This window comes from Scatophagus argus, chromosome 10, assembly GCF_020382885.2.
Source record: "Scatophagus argus isolate fScaArg1 chromosome 10, fScaArg1.pri, whole genome shotgun sequence".
Classification (NCBI taxonomy): domain Eukaryota; kingdom Metazoa; phylum Chordata; class Actinopteri; family Scatophagidae; genus Scatophagus; species Scatophagus argus.
Window position 1 is genome coordinate 24,001,994 of NC_058502.1, and position 23,215 is coordinate 24,025,208.

Genomic DNA, 23,215 nt, shown 5'->3' on the forward strand with positions numbered 1-23,215 from the left:
AAGAAAAGATCAGCAATGTGTCTCTGGACAGGCGAAAGGTGAATGGTTGGAATGTCATCATCTCATTTTGTTCTCTTCAAATTAATCAGAGGCTGTGGAAAAAAGTCAACTAGTGCAAGAAAATATTATATGATATACGAAATATACTCCAGTGGCCTTGAAAAACCAAGTGATTATGGACCAGAAGCTCAAATGTCAGCATGGAAGCATACCTGCGTGACTGTTTCATGACATGTATGAAGCCATAGACTGCTAAAATAGTGAAACACCCCTGTTACGCTTCAGACCCTGGTAAACTACATTGTATTTTATTGTGTCACACGCCATCCATGTGGTCAATATTCTGGATGAGATAAACAGAAATAGACAGTAGCAAGTCAAGTACAGACGACAATTGGCTCAATTGATGATGTTCCAGGGCCACTCTGCTGCTCACAGGTGCAGCAGAGGATACAGCAGAGGCTGTTGGGGAGGTGGATGTGGCGGAAAAAAGTTGGTGTTTGTTAAGTCTGCAGGAAATATGGGAACTAAGCCAAAGACTGTACTAAGACCAAACCATCTGAAAGAAAATCCAAAAAGAGAACTTTTGTGTGAAGTGCACTGAACTGAAGAACACAAGACAAACAATGCAGCAAATGAAAAGCAACGAAATGTTCTTAAAATAAGTAATGCTGACCTAATAAATGTACTTGTAGTACTACTCGATATTAAATTGGTTTGGAACTAGAAAGAAGCCATATCAAGAGGCTCCATTTAAGTAGTGCAGAGGATGCAAAAACAACAAAGGCAGTCAAGGTGGAAATGAAAATGTAACACATATGGCCTCATAACGCTGCTTTATACCTTCTTATAACAAACACCCTGCTTATTTATTAAAGGTATCAGATCAGTTCTTGGATTAAATGATATCCAACCAGTGGAGGTGCCATTGAAAGAGAAAACTTCATGTTATAATTTTGTGTTCGCCTGTTATCCAAGATCCTCTCCCATATACAGTGGCTTGCGAAACTATTTGGCCCCCTTGAACTTTGTGACCTTTTTCCACATTTCAGGCTTCAAACATAAAGATATAAAACTGTAATTTCTTGTGAAGAATCAACAACAAGTGGGACACAATCATGAAGTGGAACACACTTTATTGGATATTTTAAACTTTTTTAACAAATAAAAAAACGAAAAATTGGGCGTGCAAAATTATTCAGCCCCTTTACTTTCAGTGCAGCAAACTCTGTCCAGAAGTTCAGTGAGGATCTCTGAATGATTCAATGTTGACCTAAATGACTAACGATGATAAATGGAATCCACCTGTGTGTAATCAAGTCTCTGTATAAATGCACCTGCACTGTGATAGTCTCAGAGGTCTGTTTAAAGCGCAGAGAGCATCATGAAGAACAAGGAACACACCAGGCAGGTCCGAGATACTGTTGTGGAGAGGTTTAAAGCTGGATTTGGATACAAAAAGATTTCCCAAGCTTTAAACATCCCAAGGAGCACTGTGCAAGCAATAATATTGAAATGGAAGGAGTATCAGACCACTGCAAATCTACCAAGATCTGGCCGTCCCCCTAAACTTTCAGCTCATACAAGGAGAAGACTGATCAGAGATGCAGCCAAGAGGCCCATGATCACTCTGGATGAACTGCAGAGGTCTACAGCTGAGGTGGGAGAATCTGTCCATAGGACAACAATCAGTCGTATACTGCACAAATCTGGCCTTTATGGAAGAGTGGCAAGAAGGAAGCCATTTCTTAAAGATATCCATAAAAAGTGTCGTTTAAAGTTTGCCACAAGCCACCTGGGAGACACACCAAACATGTGGAAGAAGGTGCTCTGGTCAGATGAGACCAAAATCGAACTTTTTGGCAACAATGCAAGACGTTATGTTTGGCGTAAAAGCAGCACAGCTCATCACCCTCAACACACCATCCCCACTGTCAAACATGGTGGTGGCAGCATCATGGTTTGGGCCTGCTTTTCTTCAGCAGGGACAGGGAAGATGGTTAAAATTGATGGGAAGATGGATGGAGCCAAATACAGGACCATTCTGGAAGAAAACCTGATGGAGTCCGCAAAAGACCTGAGACTGGGACGGAGATTTGTCTTCCAACAAGACAATGATCCAAAACATAAAGCAAAAGCTACAATGGAATGGTTCACCAAAAAACATATCAAGGTGTTAGAATGGCCAAGTCAAAGTCCAGACCTCAATCCAATTGAGAATCTGTGGAAAGAACTGAAAACTGCTGTTCACAAACGCTCTCCATCCAACCTCACTGAGCTCGAGCTGTTTTGCAAGGAGGAATGGGCAAAAATATCAGTTTCTCGATGTGCAAAACTGATAGAGACATACCCCAAGCGACTTGCAGCTGTAATCGCAGCAAAAGGTGGCGCTACAAAGTATTAACTCAATGGGGCTGAATGATTTTGCACACCCAATTTTTCATTTTTTATTTGTTAAAAAAGTTAAAAATATCCAATAAATTTTGTTCCACTTCATGATTGTGTCCCACTTGTTGTTGTTTCTTCACAAAAAATTACAGATTTATATCTTTATGTTTGAAGCTTGAAATGTGTCAAAAGGTCACAAAGCTCAAGGGGGCCAAATAGTTTCGCAAGCCACTGTACTTAGTATCCTGTGTGTTATGAGGAGTTGGCCTGTTAGTAAGGTGATATAAAGACTCTGCATTCTTCCATTTTAGAGAGGGTAACTGGAAAGTGTCATTAAATAACTTATGCTGTGAATTGGTGCTATATAAATAATTGAATTGAAATAATATGCCCAAAGGAAAATAAAATATAAGAAATAACACATATGGCATATACAGTATTTTGACCCAGAAGCATGTGGGGAAAGTATCGCAAGGTCACAAAAAAGACTGGGCATTCGACTGTGGGTTGCAGGGCTAAAACTCTGCCATACTCAGGAGCAGCATGAGCAGTATCAAATACTCTGTAACTTTTCGATTGTAAAGTCTGATATAATGTCTCAAGGAAATTCAATCGAATGCAACTGGACTTAGTTATTTGTCTTTGAAGACGTTTCACCTCTTATCCAAGAGGCTTCATCAGTTCATGCTCGCTTGACTAGGCTGGGACTAGTCCAACTAGCTGGTGTGGAGATCCAGGTATTTAACCTCTGTGGAGGCATTCACATGGCCAGTGGTGTCATAGGCTCGTTTAGTGCCCCATTGTGCCAAACGACAGTCGTTGAGAGACAGTCGTTGTGGATGGTGAAGTTGGTTTTGACTTCTATTGTGCTATAACGACAGTCGTTAGAGTCACATGGGGTCCTTTGTGAATGGCAGTTGTTCTTAGAGGCTAAGTTGTTGAATCTCCTGGGAAGGGATGAAAGGGCAGCATTGTAAATTGAAGATAGGTGGTGTCGCAGACCTCCTCCTCTGTTGAGAGATGGTTTTTCTAATTTCACATAGATGGCTTCTTTTACTCCTCTTTCAAACCATCTATCCTCTCTGTCCAAGATGTGAACATTGTTATCCTCAAAGGAGTGAGTTTTCTCCTTCAGGTGTAGGTAGATGGCAGAATCTAGGCCTGAGGAGTTGGGCCTCCTGTGCTGATACATGCGCTTGTGTAGTGGTTGTTTTGTCTCCCCAATGTAGAGGTCTTTGCATTCCTCATTGCATTGGTAGATTGCTTTTTTGAGTGTGTGGTGTTCTGTCTTTGGGATGTACCAGTCTCTGTCTGAGTGTGTTGCTGGGTTTGAAATACACAGGGATACGGTGCTTGCTGAAGATCCTCCTGAGTTTTTCTGATACCCCGGATACATATGGGATGACTATGTTGTTTCTTTTGTCCTGTTTTTCCTCCTCAACCACCTTGGTGGTGTTCTTCCTGGAACCAGCTGCAGTTTTCACAAAGGTCCAACTGGGATAACCACACGTTTTGAGGGCATCCCTCAGGTGTTCATGTTCATCCCCTTGGGCCTGTGAGCTGGTGGGTACCTTATCAGCTCTGTGTTGCAGGGTTCTGATAACACCAAGTTTGTGTTCCAAAGGGTGGTGTGAGTCGAAAAGGAGATATTGGTCTGTGTGTGTGGGTTTCCTGTATACCCCAATGTGGAGGCTCCTGTCCTTTTCTATGTGGACGTCACAATCTAAGAAGGGCAAACTATTATCTTTGACATCTTCTCTGGTGAACTTGATGTTCTTGTCCACTGAGTTGATATGTTCAGTAAAGGCTTGCACTTCTTGCATTTTGATTTTGACCCACGTGTCATCCACATATCTGAACCAGTGGCTCGGTGTTGCTCCCTCAAAGGAGTTCAGGGCCTTGCGTTCCACTTCCTCCATGTATAAATTGGCCACAATGGGAGATACTGGTGAACCCATGGCACAGCCATGTTTCTGTCTGTAAAATATGCCATTGAACTGGAAATATGTGGTGTTTAGGCACAAATCCAGAAGTTGGCATATGTGTTCTGGTCTGAGTTTTGTTCTGTCCTGGAGGGAGTCGTTCTGTGTAAGTCGCTCTCTTACTGCCATTTTGTTCTTGTTTGTTTGTTCAATGTAAAAGTATACAAAAGAAGGTTCAAAGTAATAAATGAGGCATAAAAAACACCAGGTTGGAAAGGAAACAACAGATACATACCTTTGGTAGGCTGGCCAGAGGTGTGGGGGTGGGGCTGGCCTCACTGTCTTTCTGGCTAGACTGGTCCGGCTTTCTCTTGACATCAAGGATGAGCTGAGCCAAGCACTTTTGCTGAAAGCGGGTCCGTTTACCAAGTGCACCTTAATTGACCAAACACAGTTAGTTGTTCTGCTCAATCCAGGCATCACCAGTGCTTGATCAAAATGGGATTATGAGGATTATTACCATCACATTTTCAGCATTACTTTATTTTTAGTGGTTCACATCAAAAGACAGAATGAACACAACAGGGATAGAGCAGTTACATAAACTTAATGAGAGTCAAAATAAGAGACATGCATAACAGAACAGGGACAGAATGCCATAATTAATGTGTGAATGCAGACACACAGATTGAAAATACTGAATGATAACACCTAGTGCAGGGTAGCTGCCTCCTCTTGGTTCTCGTTTAAAGTGAAGCTCCAGGGATTTGAATGAGCAAATGTCTCTCTGTGCATCTTTTATTTTAGGGCCAGTAAACAGTGCGTTACAGTTGGCTTGAAATAAAGGCATGAATTAACTTTTCAGCCTTTGGTCATACTCAAGATACTTTTCAAAGACAGAAAAATTACATATTCATCACCTTGTTAACACAAGACCTTAAGCTCACTTATTATCTTCTAAGACCAGATGCTGCTGTACTTTACATACCAGTCATGTTGATATTCAACCCTGAGAGTTCCTGGGCCTTTTGGATATGTTCCTTGGCAGGATGATACTCATAGTAGGTCAGACTAGTGTAGACGCACTCCAGGTGGAACTGAATAGCCAAATTTCTGTGCTCCAACAACACAGATTGGCATTTCAGCACTGAAAAAGACAGAAATCAGACGTCTAATATTTTGAAATTCCCCACTGTGGGACAATAAAGGAAATCTTATCTTTTATTCACTACCCAGAATCCAGTCCCTAGAAGTGCATATTTTGTGATAGAGATAAGGATGGTCAACAAGCTTGTCCTACTTAACCATGGCTACATCTGTCATTATCAATATGAAACTGTCACAGACAGGTGTAAGCCTAATTTTTAGTTTTCACCTGTATTAACTGTTGCGTGAAAGCCTTTGACTGTTGGGAAACATGGATGTAAAAGGGGCAATTTCAAGCATAGATTTCAGTTTGCCACTAATCACCATCTGGACAGTCTGACAATTTTGACAAATAAATATATATATATGACAAATATGACACACAAGCATGCTCTTAGGCTTATTTCTCGGTATAGCCTACCCCAAAATATTATGAAAAAAAAATGGGCCCAATTTATATGTGCTTCATTACTTTTTCTTTCTATTTCAATCGATTCAGTAAGTCAATAAATCTTTGAATCTTTGAATAACAGTATGTTTCCTTTTTGTAAGCACAAAGGATAGGCTCTTACTTAAACAGTGTGTTTCAAATAGGAATGCTGCAATATAATGATACTGACAATACTCACTACTCCACTAGGTTTTAAAAATGAAATATTTAGGTTGTGTTAATTGTACGCCTATGACAATACTGTGTAAATAATAACAGATATTAGGCCTCGTGGCTCTTTATTAGTTCATCTTACTTGCCTTTTCACTATTTAATAAGTGTGATTGCGCATTCTGTACATTTATAGTTAGCCAGTGATCTAATTATTGATCATCAGTCCGATATATTCTGCCTCACTGAGACTTGGTTACGGGATGAAGAATATGTTTGTTTAAATAAATCAACTCCGTCTGGTTATATTAACTATCATGTTCCTCGAGGCACAGGCCGAGGAGGAGGAGTGGCAGCAATCTACCACTCCAGTCTTCAGATTAACCCCAAACCTAAATCTATCTATAGCTCATTTGAGAGTCTCACTCTCAGCCTGTCTCACCAAAACAGGAAGTCAGAAAAGCCAGTTTTATTAGTTGTTGTGTATCGCCCACCTGCTGCTGCTTACTCAGAGTTCCTGTCTGAGTTTTCTGACTTCTTATCTAGTTTAGTGCTAAGTCATTACAGTGGGTGACTTTAACATTCATATGGATGTTGACTCTGACAGTCTTAAGACAGCCTTTAGTTCACTCTTAGATTCAATAGGTTTCCTTCAGATAGTGAATGAACCAACACACTGCCATAATCACACACTCGATCTAGTTCTCACCTACGGCCTAGAAACTAAGAACCTGTTAGTTGTCCCACAAAACCCTCTCCTTTCAGACCATTCACTTGTAATTTTTGAACTAACTCTAACAGACTTTACAGCACACAACAAAAAGGTCTACTATACCAGATGCCTCTCTGAAGATAGTGTAGACAGATTTAGGGATGCAATCCCATCACAGCTCCCCTCAGCACCATGTACCAGTACAACAGAGCATACTGATTTAAACATTACTCCTGGAGAAATTGATTCTTTTGCTAACAACACTGCAGCCACGTTGCACACAGTTTTAGATATGGTTGCTCCACTGAAAAAAAAGATTACAAATCATAGGAGGCTAGCTCCTTGGTATAATTCAAATATACGAACACTGAAGCAAACATCAAGACGGATGGAGAGGAAGTGGTACTCCTCCAAATCAGCTGAATCCCAGAGGGCCTGGAAAGACAGTCTATTGGCATGCAAAAAGGTCCATCGTGAAGCCAGAACTGCCTATTATTCAACATTAATAGAGCAAAACAAGAACAACCCACGTTTTCTCTTTAACACTGTAGCCAGGCTGACAAAGAGTCACAGCTCTGTTGAGCCTTGTATTCCTGCAGCTCTTAGTAGTGAAGACTTCATGAGTTTCTTCACCAATAAAATCAATAACATTAGAGAAAAAAATCAATAAAGATCTCCCCAGAATAGCCGATATAGTGCCATCTCTAGAAATCTCTTTTAGTCCTACTCCATCTCTGGACAGCTTCCTGCCCATAGACCTCCCCGAGCTGACATCCAGCATTAACAAATCTAGCCCAACTACATGTCTCTTAGACCCCATCCCAACTAAGCTCCTGAAGGACATCTTTCCATTGATTGGCGTTTCCCTCTTAGATCAGATCAACTTATCTTTAACAACAGGTTATGTATCACAGGCGTTTGAAGCCGCTGTTATTAGACCTTTACTTAAAAAACCTTCACCTGACCCAGACATTTTGGCAAACTATAGGCCGATATCCAACCTCCCATTTATATCTAAAATACTTGAAAGAGTGGTTGCAAATCAGTTAACTGATCACCTACACAGGAACAGTCTCTTTGAGATGTTTCAGTCTGGTTTCAGAGCCCATCACAGCACAGAAACAGCACTGCTTAAAGTTACAAATGACCTCCTCATGGAATCAGACCGCGGGCTTGTCTCCATACTCGTTCTACTGGATCTCAGTGCTGCTTTTGACACAGTAGATCACAGCATTTTATTACACAGATTAGAACATGAGACTAGGATCACAGGGACTGCGCTATGCTGGTTCAAATCATAGATAGATTTCACTTTGTTCACGTTAATGATGTTTCCTCTTCATATATAAGGGTTAGCCTCGGTGTTCCACAAGGTTCAGTGCTTGTGTCGATCCTGTTCACCTTATACATGCTCCCTCTAGGAAATATTATTCAGAAACATGGCATAAACTTTCATTGTTATGCTGATGACACTCAGCTGTACTTATCCTTAAAGCCTGAAGAAACAGAGCCGTTAGCCAGACTCCAGGCATGTCTTAAAAGTTCATAGATCGCTCCAGAAAGTCACTCCAACACACACAAAAGCTAAAAACAAACAATCCGGCTACACTCGCATGCTGGGACAGGGAGCCACTGTCACAGTGCCATGATATATGATATTAAGTCTGTAAGCACTGAAGCCGCAGAACTGCAACAAGTCGCATTACTGTATTAAACAGGCAGTTGTACTACATTTTGCACCAAATCTTGTTTGTCCTCCCTACCACTAGATGACGAACATGCAATACTTGAATCCTAACCCAAAATCATATTCCCATTCAAAGTATCTGAGGAAATTGAAATTGAAAAGTGCTTACTTGTGCTATTTGGAGTATGCAAAAGTGGTCCTGTCCAAAGTTTTGAAAGAAAGCATTGCAAAAACACACAAAATGCCAATAAATCTGTTTACAGTTGATGATATTTTATATCTCTTCACTGATTCTGAAGGAGAAAATCTGCCTTTAGAGGATGATGATCAGATGTCTCGTGACATCGTCTATACATAGCGATGGTGTACATGAACGTAATTACCACTTCCATCCTTGTTCACAGTCTTGTCACCTTCCGCATTGACTACTGTAACTCTCTCCTCTTCGGCCTCCCTCACAAATTCCTCCATAAGCTCCAAATGGCGCAGAATTCAGACGCTCGCATCATCACCAAAACCCCTTCATTTCATCACATTACCCCTATACTACAGCATCTTCACTGGTTCCCAGTCAAATTCAGTATTGACTTCAAAATCCTTCTGCACACCTTCAAGGACATTCATAACCTCGCCCCTCCTTATTTGTCGGATCTCCTCCATATTGTCACCCCCTCCCGCTCCCTCAGGTCCTCCTCCTCTATCCACCTCTCTGTTTTCTGTGTTTTATTGTTTTGTTTTATCTTTGTACAGTGTCCTTGTGTGTCCTGAAAGGCGCTTAGAAATGTATTATTATTATTACCCTACCAAACATTGGGGTGACAAGGATCGATGAGATAGTAGGGTTCCTAGCGGTGAAAGCAGCAGTGGTGGTGAAGATAGGGCTAAAAATAGCAATGATTATGATGGCTGGGTTTACTTGAACAATGAGGAAGTGTATGAGGAATGAATGAAGCACTTTGATGAGCCTGATGGGTATTGAGGAGACAGTGAGTTGACAAATGCTAAATCAATTGATTTTCAAAGGGTCAAAAGCGCTGACATCACTGAGAGCTGCTACCTGTCTCTCATTCAACACTGCTTACTGCAACACTGCTACAAAGAGTGTCACAACAAAACAAATAATACAGCATAATATGAAATGTTTTTTTTTTTTCATTTTTCTCATCAAATGACAGATATCATGAAGTCATATAGCCCTATTAGAGTGAGACTTCTGATGTGACCACAGGTTACAGTGAGGCAAACTCTTTGCTGTTGATTACAATGAGTTTTTGAATATCCTAAGACCTTAAAAATTGTGTTTTTAAATGTATTGAAATTTTCTTTGGACTAGGTTCGCTGAAAGGACTAGATGTTGCAATCCCTAGTGTTTGCACCACTTTTAATTTCTCAAACATGTGAAGTCTATACGCAAACTTTTTCCTGTATCATGGCAAAACATCGAAATTCAAATTCAATTCAACAAAATGTGAAACATTTGGAACCGTTCAAGTCATGTCTGAGGTGGATGGTTTTAAACCTCAAGAGGGGGGTTTAAAATTCAGTGCTTGTGAATGGCAGAAAAAAAAAAAAAACAGCAGCACAGTAAATTCCAAATAGCCAACTTCCTTGGCTTGGATGGAGCTTCTGGACATGATACTCATGCCTTCTAAATTTCATACATCTTGGAGGAATATACCCTGAAGGGCACTTCAATTAAATTGTGTATGTTGCACTACCTAGCTACTTTGACACGCTACTTTCCATTGTAAATGGTACCCAAATAGCAGAGCTTTCTCTATGGAAAAACTCAAAGCTCCCAGTGCATGCAAAAGGGAATTCATTTTACTTCTCTCTCTGCTCTCCCTTTAGATTAAGGGTTGAACTGGGTCACACTGTTGCACTAATCTTGAAATGCAGACACCCCAGCATCTCTTCTGGGGACAGCTGGAGAGTCTGATACCAAGTCCTAGCAGATGATTGGACACAGACTACAAATCTTGACTCTATGCGTAACACTGTCCAGTTCTGGTTACTGTACCAATGGAGTCCCTTCCTTATCGTCTATTGCCAAGAATGGGTCTAACTATCTTGAGCATTCTCTAAGTTGTATAAGACTAGTGTGTCACTGGGTGACATCACACACAGTGCTCTGTACTGATGACTCCTGATGCTCAATTTCAATCTTTCAGTGTAAGACATCCATGTTCAGGGCCATTTCTTCACTACTGAATCCTGAGATTTTCTGCTTAACAGCTTGAAATGGAGAAATTGAGTCAAGTTCAGCAATAAGAAATTTTTAGCCAACAGGTAGGAGTGACAGTCTAGAGACAACCTTGCAAAAGCACTTCAAACAAATGTGGAAAAAGTTAATCACTAATAAACAGATTAACTTTCAATGTTAAATAACTTTAATTAGGTACTAGGACTTAAAAATCATATAATGCAACACATTGTTTGGGCAAATTACTCCACTGTGTACAGTGGTAAAAGCAGAAAATAACTGTCCAACCAGAGCCAGTGTTTTTGCACTACAGGAGTGTCTATTAACATAAGTTGTACACACACACTAAAAATACACAAATGCACGTGTAGAAGGATATCCACATTATAGTGCTCACAAACCTTTGTCCATGCTGCTGTGGGCCAAGGTGAGCAGCTGCAAAGAACAGGCCTCTAGGATTTGCTGGTGCAGGCTGCAGTAGCGCAGGGTCCACCAGGGCAGCAGCTGAACAATAAACATTAAAACAAAAAATAAACACAAAAATAAGCAAACAAATGAAAACCCTTATGAGTTCATAAAAGAAACGAGAAATTAATTAAGTTGATGGGAATAGTAAACAAAGTTTGACATTTTCATCAGTCGGATTTCTCTATATGTTTCAGCTAATGTTTGTACACCTCATTTTCAGTTCTTAGAGTTGCGTGAAAATGCTGGAAAATGACTTCTAGTATACATTCAGGTCTAAAGCAATATTTTGATAAATCTGTGACCCTGATTTTTTTTATGCAGGACCAAATAGCAACTAGATATGGTAGAGCTATATTAATACAATAAAGTGAAAACAAAGGAAGAAAATAATTATTAAAAATAAAGATTCCTTATTCAGGCAAAAAACGTATTTTCTTTTATTTCATTTTATTCATTTACTTACTTTTTAAAAAAATATTTGATACAATTCTGCAACAACTTTTTACGTGAATGCATGTTGCAAATTACACTGAGGATTTCTTCAATGCTGAGTACCAATTTTAATCCAGTCCTGTGTAACAGTACGTGGTTAGGGAGAATAAAATGCTGAAGGGAGATCTATACTAAAACTATAATTAAAAACAACTGAAGCAACTGTGGGAGAACTATAAGTATTTACAAGGTCCCATAAATTTAAGAGAAGATCAAATGATTCATGATTTCTTTTTTTTTTTTTGAGAAAACTGACATTAACCTGGAGGTCACTGGTGAGTTGATATCAAATGATCCATTTCATGAAACCTGGTTCCCCAGTTCAGCTAAAAGGTTGTTATAACATACAGCGATTAAATTAACATGCGTCACAGTCAAAGGAATCCTTCGAATTTAAGGTCCAAAAACGGTACATCATTATTAATATTTATAGTCTAAAATAGTAGCAGTAATGTGGCACTTAGATGATGATTAGATGACTGAATAAAATGAAATATTGAAATAATATGAAATAATATTCATGAGTTAATATTTTTTAGATTTAGGCTGTAGTACATAAAATAATTATTTATCAATTAATAATGTAATGTTTGGAATAATCGATAAATTAGTCATAAATTGACTAACTGACAAAAATTACCATCAGATTAACTTAAAAACTAATCAATATAGGTGCAGCCCTTCACTAGATGATGCCCAGAACCATGTAGCTAGGGGGCTGGGTTAACCCTCTCACTCAACTGCACTGGTTAGGTCATGCCTAATGAGGAGTTTTAATATTAATGTTTTTTTTAATCTAACACACTTTTAATCTAGCTGCAATGTCTTGCAGCTATGTGTGCTATACTTACTCTTACACCAAAACTCCTTACCCCTTATCTATGTTGGCTTAGTGGCAACTCGGTACAAATCCCCTGAACGTCTTGTGCCCACCAAATAGCATCAGACACTGATTTTTAACATGAAAGTATTAAAAATTAAGCATTTTTACACATTTTAATTACCTGTTTGTTTTGGAGACCAGAAGACCACTGCAGATAATTTGTCATTTAAAATCCTTATGCACAATGAACTATAAAAAAAACTGAGCACCTACAAACAATCTGAGGTAATATAGAAAAGTTAAAGTTGGGGCAACTGGACTTCACTTTAAAAGTGAAGACATGTCACCTGTCATCTGTCTCACCACCAAGTGCTGAACAGGATTAATTCTAGAATGCTGCATGTGAGAGACGTACTTTCTTTTGCAGAGAAGCTAACCATCAACCATTTCAGTGAGGGTTGCAGTGCAATTATATCTCATTGTAATCCAATTCAGAAATGCAGTCTCTTTTTTGAGACCTTGTAAAATAAATCCATAATGATAAATCTGACAGGGTGGCACGGTGGTACAGTGTTTAGCACTGTCGCCTCACAGCAAGAGGGTTCGAGTTTGCATGTTCTTCCTGTGCCTGCATGTATTTTCTCCAGATACTCCAACTTCCTCCCACAATCCCAAAAACATGCACATTAGGTTAATTGGCTGCTCTACATTGCCCCTATATGTGAGTGTGTGCGTGTGTGGCTGCCTGTCTTTTTGTGTGTCAGCCCTGCAGTTAACTGGCAACCAGTCCAGGTTGTACCCCGCCTCTCGTCAGTAGTCAGTTCTAATAGACTGGTTTGTTAGCCCTGCACTGGCATTCCATGATGTCTTGGTTGAGCCTGTCAACCAGTCAGAGTACACCTGTACATCATTGCAAAAGGTGAGAAGTTAAGCCACTGAACATCAAGATTTCTAAGGGTGTTCGGTTACTCCTTAAATGTCAGTCAAACCGAATTCCCATTGCCAAATCCATTTTTTAAAGGAATTATTTTAAATATGTAACTATATAATAAATAGTAAATAATAAATACCGCCGACTATAAGATTTACTGGTTCTCACATCACTATGTTTAAAAGGTAAGTTCTGATTTCCTTTTGGATGACAAACTCTGGTCTGAGAGCTGAAATCATTTTGCTGCAAAAATGGTTTGGCTGAAGGTAAAATTAGGGTTGCTGTTTTTATTGGGAAGTTGATGTACAATATCACTGCCTCTGTGTATTTCAGGCTTTTCACACAGACATTGCCTTGCAAGGTCTGTTTACAGAGAGTATTTTTACTTCCCTGGAAACTTTATGGAAAAAGGGTGGTGTACCAAACTGTTACAGTTTGTCAGCACTGTGGCACCAGAAAGTCATATAAGCATGGTAATATGGCCACTCACTTGAAGCGACTTCACCCCGCTGTGTTCCTGACTGGAGCAAGGAAAAAAAAAAAAGAATAACAACTTATTCCTGCAGTATTTAAGCAGCCCTTTTCTGTAGGCCCAGTGCAGGCTAAAGCTGTTAATGATTCTGTTGGGATATTTACCACTGAAGACATGTAGCCATATTCCGTTGTGAAGAACAAGGGGTGAAAGTGCTTGAGCCATGGTACGAAAATAAACTGAAAACAAACTCGCGTATATCTTATCTATGCCTTTTTTGTTGTGGCTGAACCGACAAATCGACCGAACTGCCACTCAAAAACCACAATACGATCAGAACCGTGAGTTTTGTGATCCGCTGTCCCCACTGCAAAATGCTCAGTGTGTGCCCCAGCCCTGCAGAGATTTGACACCTGATTTTAATTTGTCGTATGCTATTTCAAATTTTAACATATGTTATACTTATACTAAGTCTTTATAGATATACTATACAGCCATAGTAGGTCCTATACAATATACAGCCTTGTTAACTATCATAAAAACACAACAGTCCTCAAGCTTGTCTGGCCTGATGAAAGACCAGTTAAAATTCCATCCACAAGGCAGACTTTAGGCATTATGGCTGTAAGTAAACAAGTTAGCAGACACCATAAGCATTATAAAAGTTAAAACGTGATAAATCCTCACATTACTTATCAATCATCAGGAAGAGGTGGTCGTGATGGATAGGCAGTCTTACCTGGAGGCTGGGCATCTTACATGAGCACTTGGTGAGAATAACCCTGGCCAGCAGGAGAAGGAATGGGTTGGCAACCAGGCTGTACACAGACTCCCCATCCAGGAGCAGGCAGGAATGGATAGCCTCTGCCACGGTCTTCTGCGGCCAGTCAAAAACATGCAAAATTTGTTAGCATACAATTCTGTATAATTCTGCATATCTACAGAACTATACAGTACATACAGTAAGATCTGTATGTTTATCATTTGTTTCCATTTATACTGTGAATGAGAAAACAGCTCAAAATGTCAATAAGTATAAAAGTTACAAAAAAAAATCTTCAGAGCTGAACATTTTAATGTTTGAATAGTGTCTGTGGCTGACAGTAAGCATAAGCAGTTAACATCAAAAAACATAGATAAGCAAAGAAAAGAAGTAACAGAGCTAGAAGCTGTTAAATGCTGTGTGTGGTTGTTTGTGCCAGCAATTGCAGTGTCATTAGGTTCTTTTTGTTTATTCGATGATGTTCGTGCCAATGTTGTATTTTTATGTTGTTTTTTTTTTTATCAGTGTCTTGGACTGTAGGAAACAATTTCATTTCCATATGCTCTCGATGTGGAAATGACAAAACTGAACTAATACATTTATGGATATACAGTATATATGTAGATAGATAGATATACTTTATTGATTCCAGGCTGAGAAATTACAGTGCAGCAGCTGCATTACACACAATAAGCTATACAAAATATATTAAAAATAGCAACATACAAAGCAAAATAAAAAAAAGTGTATATACAACAAATAAATAGTGTAATGTTGTGCAAAATAAAGTAGAATGTAAGGTGCAGTGAACGGAGTGTGTAAAACATATAAAGTGCCTAGTGACTGTATGTTATGAGCAGAGTTTTAGCTGTTATTGTACAGTGTGATGACATGTGGCAAGAAAGATTTCCTGTATCTGTCCCTTCGACAGTGGAGCTGTAGCAGCCTGTGGGAGTAGGTGCTCTGCTGTCTGTCAACTGCTTGATGGAGAGGGTGCTGATCAAGGATTCAAGGATTCAAGGAGCTTTATTGTCATTTCACACACGTAGAACATGAGTGGAACGAAATTAGTTTCCCCGGTCCCAGTATAAGCCCAATTGCCTAACAAAATAAATATAATCGACGCAAGGTTATCAATCATTGTCCATGATGGATAACAGTTTGTTCAGCGACCTCCTCTCCACCATGGTCACCAAGAACTCCAGTCTGAGCCCGAGTACAGAGCCAGCCTTCTGGATGGTCTTATCAAGTCTGTTAGTGTCGCTGACTCTGACCCCAACACACAACAGCAGAGAAAATGGTGCTGCCAACAACAGACGGATAGCAGATCTCCAACAACTTGCTGCACACATTGAAGGACCTCAGCTTCCTCAGGAAATAGAGTCTGCTCCTCCCCTTCTGGTACACAGCCTCGATGTCCAGTGCAGTCTGTTGCCGATCACCACTCCCAGGTATCTGTAACCCTCCACCTTCTCCACCACCTCCCCCTGATCCATAGTGGCTGTGAAGGCGTCCTCTTCCTCCTGAAGTCGATCACCATCTTTCTTTAGTCTCAGGTGATTCTGTTCAGACCACCCCACAAAGTTGTCCACCAGTGTCCTGTACTCGCCCTCCTCTCCCTCTCTATTACACCCAACAGCAGCTGAGTCACCGGAAAACTTTTAAAGATGAAGATGAAGATGAAAGTGACATATTTTGTCATTGGAGGGAACTCACTCCAACGAAATTCGTGCTCTGCATTTAACCCACCCAAGTGACGTGCACACACACAGCAAACCCGGGGCAGTGGGCGACCGCGTGCAGCGCCCGGGGAGCAGTGGGGGTTAGGTACCTTGCTCAAGGGTACCTCAGCCATGGACACCGGTACGGGGACTCGAACCAGTGATCCACCGGTTACAGGTCCGACACCCTAACCGCTGATCCACAACTGCCCCCAGGTGACCTGCAGGTGACCTGACTCAGAGTTGTACTGAAAGTCAGTGATGTATAAGGTGAAGAGGAAGGGAGAAAGCACAGTTCCCTGTGGAGCTCCTATATCACTGACCATCACATCAGACATTGCCCAGACAGACAAACTGTGGCCTGGCTGTCAAATAGTCAGTAATCCAGGAGATCCTTGCGTCGTCAACACCCATCACCCGCAGCTTCTCACCCAGCAGCAGGGGTTGAATGGTTTTGAAATCAAAGAATGTGATCCACACAGTGCCTCCCACACCATCCAGATGCAAATGGACTCGTTGCAGCAGGTAGATGACAGCATCGTCGACTCCTAAATGGGGCTGGTAGGCAAATTGTAAGGGGTCAAGAAACATCCTCACCTGTGGCCTCAGCTGGGCTAAAACCAGTCTCTCCAGGACCTTCATCAGATGAGATATGAGGAAGACTGGTCTGTAGTCTGCCGGGTCAGATGGCATCGACTTCTTGGGGACTGGAACAAGACAGGACTTCTTCCACAGTGTCGGGACTTTCTCTTGACTCAGAATCAGGTTGTATAGATGTCCCAATACAGGAGACAGCTGGCTGGCATAGGTCTTCAGGATCCTGGAGCATGTGTGGTCATGTATGTACAGTAAATCCTGAGATTGCTGTGAAATTACAGTTATTGTCATTTTTGACAACTAAGTTCATTTCTATTTTCCCACTGGCACAAATACTTTAATGCAGGTTTATATATATATAGATATATATATAGATATATATAGATATGTAGATATATACAGTCATGGCCAAAAGTTTTGAGAATGACACAAATATTACATTTTTTCAGGGTTTTTAGGTGTTTGCCAGATGTTTCTATGGTATAATGACATACAATTAGAAGCATTTTACAAGTATCAAAAGCTTTTATTGAGAAATACATGCAATAGGTCAATATTTGCAGTGTTGACCCTTCTTTTTCAAGACCTCTGCAATTCTCCCTGGCATGCTGTCGATCAACTTCTGAACCAAATCCTGACTGATGACCATCCATTCTTGCATAATCAATGCTTGGAGTTTGTCAGAATTTGTGGGTTTTTGATTGTCCACCCGCCTCTTGAGGATTGACCACAAGTTCTCAATGGGATTAAGATCTGGAGAGTTTCCTGGCCAAGGGCCCAAAATCTTAATGTTTTGTTCCCTAAGTCATTTTGTTATGACCTTTGCTTTATGGCAAGGTGCTCCATCATGCTGGAAAAGGCATTCTTCATCACCAAATTGCCCCTGGATGGTTGGGAGAAGTTGCTCTCGGAGAACGTTCTGGTACCATTCTTTGTTCATCGCTGTGTTTTTAGGCAACATAGTGAGAGATCCCACTCCCTTGACCGAAAAGCAACCCCACACATGAATGGTCTCAGGATGCTTCACTGTTGGCATGAGACAAGACTGATGGTAGCGCTCACCTCGTCTTCTCCGAACAAGCCTTCTTCCAGATGCCCCAAACAATCGGAAAGGGGATTCATCAGAGAAAGTGACTTTACCCCAGTCCTCAGCAGTCCAGTCCTTGTAACTTCTGCAGAATATCAGTCCGTCCCTGATGTTTTTGCTTGAGAGAAGTGGCTTCTTTGCTGCCCTCCTTGACACCAGGCCTTCCTCCAAAAGTCTTCGCCTTAGTGTGCGTGCAGATGCACTCACACCTGCCTGCTGCCATTTCTGAGCAAGCTCTGTACTGGTGGTGGCCCGATCCCATAGCTGAAACAACTTCAGGAGACGGTCCTGCCGCTTGCTGGACTTTCTTGGGCGCCCTGGAGCCTGTTTGGCATCAATTGAACCTCTCTCCTTGAAGTTCTTGATAATCCTATAGACGGTTGACTGAGGTGCAATCTTACTTGCTGCAATAAACTTCCCCGTTAGGCCCTTTTTGTGCAATGCAATGATGGCTGCACGTGTTTCCTTGCTTGTAACCATGACAGATGAGGAACAATGGCACCATCTTCCAGTTCCAAGTGTCCAGTCACTCAATCCTGAGAGATTGATCTCCAGCCTTGTCCTCATCAACACCCACACCTGTGTTAATGTGTGTGACACCTGTGTGTCATTGAAATTATGTTAGCTGGCCCTTTTGTGGCAGGGCTGAAATGCAGTGGAAATGTGGTTTTAGTGATAAAGTTAATTTTCAAGGCAAATAGGGACTATGCAAATAATTGCAGTTGAGTGGATCACTCCTCATAACATTCTGGAGTATATACAAATTTCCATTATAAAAACTGAAACTGCAGACTTTGTAAAAATTAATAGTTGTGTCATTCTCAAAACTTTTGGCCATGACTGTACACACAGCTGTATGTATATTTTTATTTTACTTTTTTTTAATACTCCTGTCAACCCCTCTGGGGTGGTGTGTGTTTGTGTTTGTGACCCAAGCCTGTTTTCCTCAGGCTTGGGTCAGGCTTTTACTCGCCACACCTTTTCGGGCTCCTTTCAGTCCTTGGTGTTTTTAGAGCTTCTCATGTTCCTTCTTCTTGATATTGCTGTTGCTGCTTGGGATTGGTGCATCTACCACCAAGGATCAAGGAACTTTTATTGTCATACCAGCTCACATTTACATGCTTATGGTATGAAATTAGGACTCAGGTCCCGGGAGCAACAGGTAGAATATAAAAAAATATGAAAAGTTGAATAAAAATAGAAATACAGGCTAAGTAAAAATTGAATATATAAGCTACAGGGCATGGCTAGAGTTCAGCAGTCTGACAGCTTCAGGGAAGAAGCTGTTTCTGAGGCTGGTGGTCTTACTCCGGATGTTCCTCAGCCGCCTGCCTGAGGGGAGGGATTGGAAAACTAGGGGAGGGGTTGGAAAAGTCTGTCTTCTTCCAGTATTTGTCAACCACCACAATGTCTGACTGGTTCGCCATTATTAGATCTATTCTTTAGATTTTGCTCATGTCATTATCCACCTGCTGTTCATTTGCACTGTTTACCTCACTCACTTGCACTATACTCCACCCTGCACTACCTCACTTTTGGTCTACCTCCAGAAACATATTTATTTTATTTATCTTATTTTATTTTGTGTTACCTTATTCTATTTTATTTTATTCTTCTATTATATGTTACTTGTTACATTCTATGTATGCACCAATCACCAAGACAAATTCCTAGTAATGTGAAACCTCTTCACTTACAATGGCAATAAAGTCTTTTCTGATTTCTGATTGCCATTTTGTCAGCCTAGATCTCGTCTTAGCTCTCGGATCTTAGCATGGTCATTTATAACATTTGCATCCACAATGATAAAACCAACACTCAATGGCTTCCATGATTATTTATCCATGTATCCAACTCAGGAAAGGGAAGCAGCACTTCATTCACACTGTTTACAGTGCGGATGGGTAGTTGCTGACTTTGACTGAGGACATAGTCATACGGTGGAAGGAATACTTTGGGGATCTCCTTAATCCTACTGACACATATTCCGTGGAGGAAAGAGAGCCAGAGGACTTGTGAGTGGACTCTCCTATCACTGGGGCAGAAGTCGCTGAGGTAGTTATACAACTCCGCAGTGGAGGTGCCCCTTGGGTGGATGAGATCAATCCTGAGCTGTCAGGCTGTCATGGCTGATACGCCCCTGCAACAATGCGTGGTCATTGAGAACAGTGCCTTTGGAGTGGCAGATGGGGGTGGTGATCCCCCTATTCAAAGCAGGGGGACCAGAGGGTGTGCTCCTACAGAGAAATCACAGTCCTCAGCCTCCCTGGGAAGGTCCAGGGTGCTGAAAAGGAGAGTATGTCCATTAGTGAAACCACAGATTCAAGAGGAACAATGTGGTTTTCATCCTGGCCGTGGAACACTGGACCAGCTCTACAGCCTCATGAGGATACTGGAACGGGCATAGGAGTTTGCCCAACCAGGCGACGTGTTTGTAGTTTGGAAAAGGCTTATGACAATCTGTAAGGGGTCCTGGCCTGTTGCTACGGGCCCTTCAGCTGTATCTGTATTGTCAGAGTGAGAACTTGGTTTGCATTGCCAGCAGGAAGTCAGGCTCGTTCCAAGTTGCCAGGGCTGCCCTTTGTCACTCTTTCAGTTTATTTTCTAGGCTCAGCAAAGTGGCAGAGGATGCCAGGTTTAGTGGCCTTATGATTCCGTCTCTGCTTGCTGCTTGCTGATGATGTGGTCCTGTTGAGATTTCCTGTTGAAACTGAGACTTCCAGCTCAGTTTGCAATGTAAAGCAGCTGGGAGGAATATCAGCTCCTCTAAGTCCGAGGACAAAGCCAGAAAAAGTTGGATTGCCCGCTTCATGTCGAAAAAGAAATGCTGCCCCAAGCAAAGAGGTTCAAGTATCTGAGGGTACAGTCAGGGAGAGCTGAGCCAAAAGGCAAAGCTCTCAGTTTACCAGTCAATCTACGTATGATCATGAGCTGTGGGTAGTGACCAATGCAGAAGATCACAAATACAAGCAGCTGACATGAGTTTCCTCTGTAGGGTGGCTAGGCTCAACCTTAGAGATATGGTGAGGTGCCTGGACATTCAGGAGAGGCTCGGTGTAGAGCCGCTGCTTCCTCCTGCACGTCTCCCTGGGGAGGTGTTTCAGGCACGTCCATCTAGGAGGAGACCCCAAGGCAGACCCAGGACAACAAAGAAGGGATTACATCTTGCATCTTACCTGAGAATACCTTGGTATCCCTTCGGACAAACTGGTGAAAGTGACCGCGGAGAAGACAGAATGGGCTTATCTGCTGAGACTGCAGTTATTGGCCAAGAGTGCCAATTCACATGCCAAATTACACCAGGTTGAACTTCATCCATCCATTTTCTATACCGCTTTAACCAGGTTGAACTTGCAAAAGACAAACATGCAGTTTTATGTCTAAACAAGCAGCTTCTCTGAGACAGAGTAGAATAAAATGAAACAAACTGCTTGTTGAAAAAAGGTGCACACATGCATGTCAATCTTTACGATGGCAACATGGAAGTCCATGGAACCAAAACCAAGTGAGGTTAAGGAAGGCCCAAGGTGAATGTTAGAAAACTGAAATCTCAAATGAAGCGGAGTCCAGTGGTGGAGATTTTGAATCAGACTCAGGCTTTGTAACGTCCACAGGCGGACTTGAATTCTGAGAGGAGAAAGGCTTTGGTTCGCTTTTCTTGCAGTCAAACAAGGAGAAACTTTCTGTTCTGAAATTGATTCTGTGCACGGTCAGGTGCTTCATCAAATTAGTCTTGTTGCTGGCCTTAGCAACGATGGTTTTTTTTTTTGCATATATTGCATCGCGCACTATTGGCATCAATCTTGCTATAATGGAGCCACACTTTTGACCTCGGTGGCATTTTTTTAACTGCTTCGATGACACACACACACACAACTACAGTTTCCAACACACACGTGAACCCCGTCTGCATGCTGCGATCACATGTAACGTTACAGCTAATCGCCGGCAGCATGATCAGGTCTTGATCACGTAATTAACCTCTGGGTACCCAAACTTGGCACCAAAATGTAAGGCATATTTTGATACTCGGTACTACCAAAGCATTTCGGTCAGTGCCCTAAAAGAACCGAAGTTTGGTACCCAGCCCTAAAAGAGACCACATCATTTGGACATTTTTTTAAAAGCAAGAGGAGACTATTTCGAATTCTCTCAGGATACCCTTTTTTGCTCATCCCATACCAAACATGAGGGTATACGGTAATACTGCGGATGTTGCTCTGTTACAACTGCTCTGGCAACTTTTTCCTGCAGCAAGCAGCAATCTTCCTCCTCAGCTCCCTCTGAACAGCCTTCAGACTCCTCCTCCTTTACAGTCTCCTCAGACCATCTCTTCAATGTTCAGGTGACAGGTGTTTGCCTGTATACAAGTGTACACAGGTGATGAACCAGGTTATGATCAGATCTTCCAGGGGAGGGAGGGGTGATGAGTTATATGCCTCCTTGGTGTTGGCATATACTAAGTCCAGTATTATTTTTTGTCTCAGATGGGACAGGTGACATTCTGGCTGAAGGTGGACATAGTGTGGAAAGGAGAGACATGGTTGAAGTCTCCAGAGATAAAGATCTGTCATGATGACATGCCAGAATTCCCTTGGTAGATAATGTGGCCTCAGGCTACAGCTAGCAGTTCAGTGTCCTTACAACAGACCTGCTCCTTAACAGTGATGTGCCTAGAGTTACACCACCTATGATTCACTAATACGGCCAGCCCTCCTCCTTTTCTCTTACCTCCCTCCTTTGTCCAGTCTGTCCACATTATGACCAACATTCAAAACATATGTTGCTGTTTTGAATGTTGGGCCATAATGCCATAATCTGTTATGTGTTATCAAAGAGGTCCGTTTAATAAAAAATAACTGGCTGAACAAATATCAATGTTTTGTGCAAGCTGAAGATAACTGATTCAATTGATATTTTTTTTTTTTAACACTTGGATGAGCTGCCAGAGTTTCTGTTCGTCAAATCGCTGTGAAAGTGCCGTTGTGTTTATGGCTGAGGTGTGGACTCCAACATTCACTTGAGTTAAAATGGGTCAGAGCATCTCCAAAACTGCAGTTGTCAGGACCTACCCAAAGTGGGCCAAGGAAGGAACATCGCTAAACTGGCAACAGGGTCATGGGCAGCCAAGGCTCACTGATGCAGGTGAGGAGTGAAGGCTGGCCAATGTTGTCAACAGAGGAGCTGCAGTAGCTCAAACTG

At 41.5% G+C, this 23,215-nt stretch overlaps 1 protein-coding gene across 1 annotated transcript in view; it reads right to left on the reverse strand.

The window, feature by feature from the left end:
* The window catches only part of ttc27 (tetratricopeptide repeat domain 27), a 103,986-nt gene that overhangs the window by 74,436 nt on the left and 6,335 nt on the right, over positions 1-23,215 (reverse strand). The window contains exons 4-7 of the mRNA XM_046400976.1: positions 14,585-14,722; positions 11,061-11,163; positions 5,299-5,457; positions 4,606-4,745 (exon numbers count right to left, since the gene is read on the reverse strand). Of these exons, the coding sequence (XP_046256932.1) occupies positions 4,606-4,745; positions 5,299-5,457; positions 11,061-11,163; positions 14,585-14,722 (540 nt within the window). The remainder of the gene's footprint in view (positions 1-4,605; positions 4,746-5,298; positions 5,458-11,060; positions 11,164-14,584; positions 14,723-23,215) is intronic.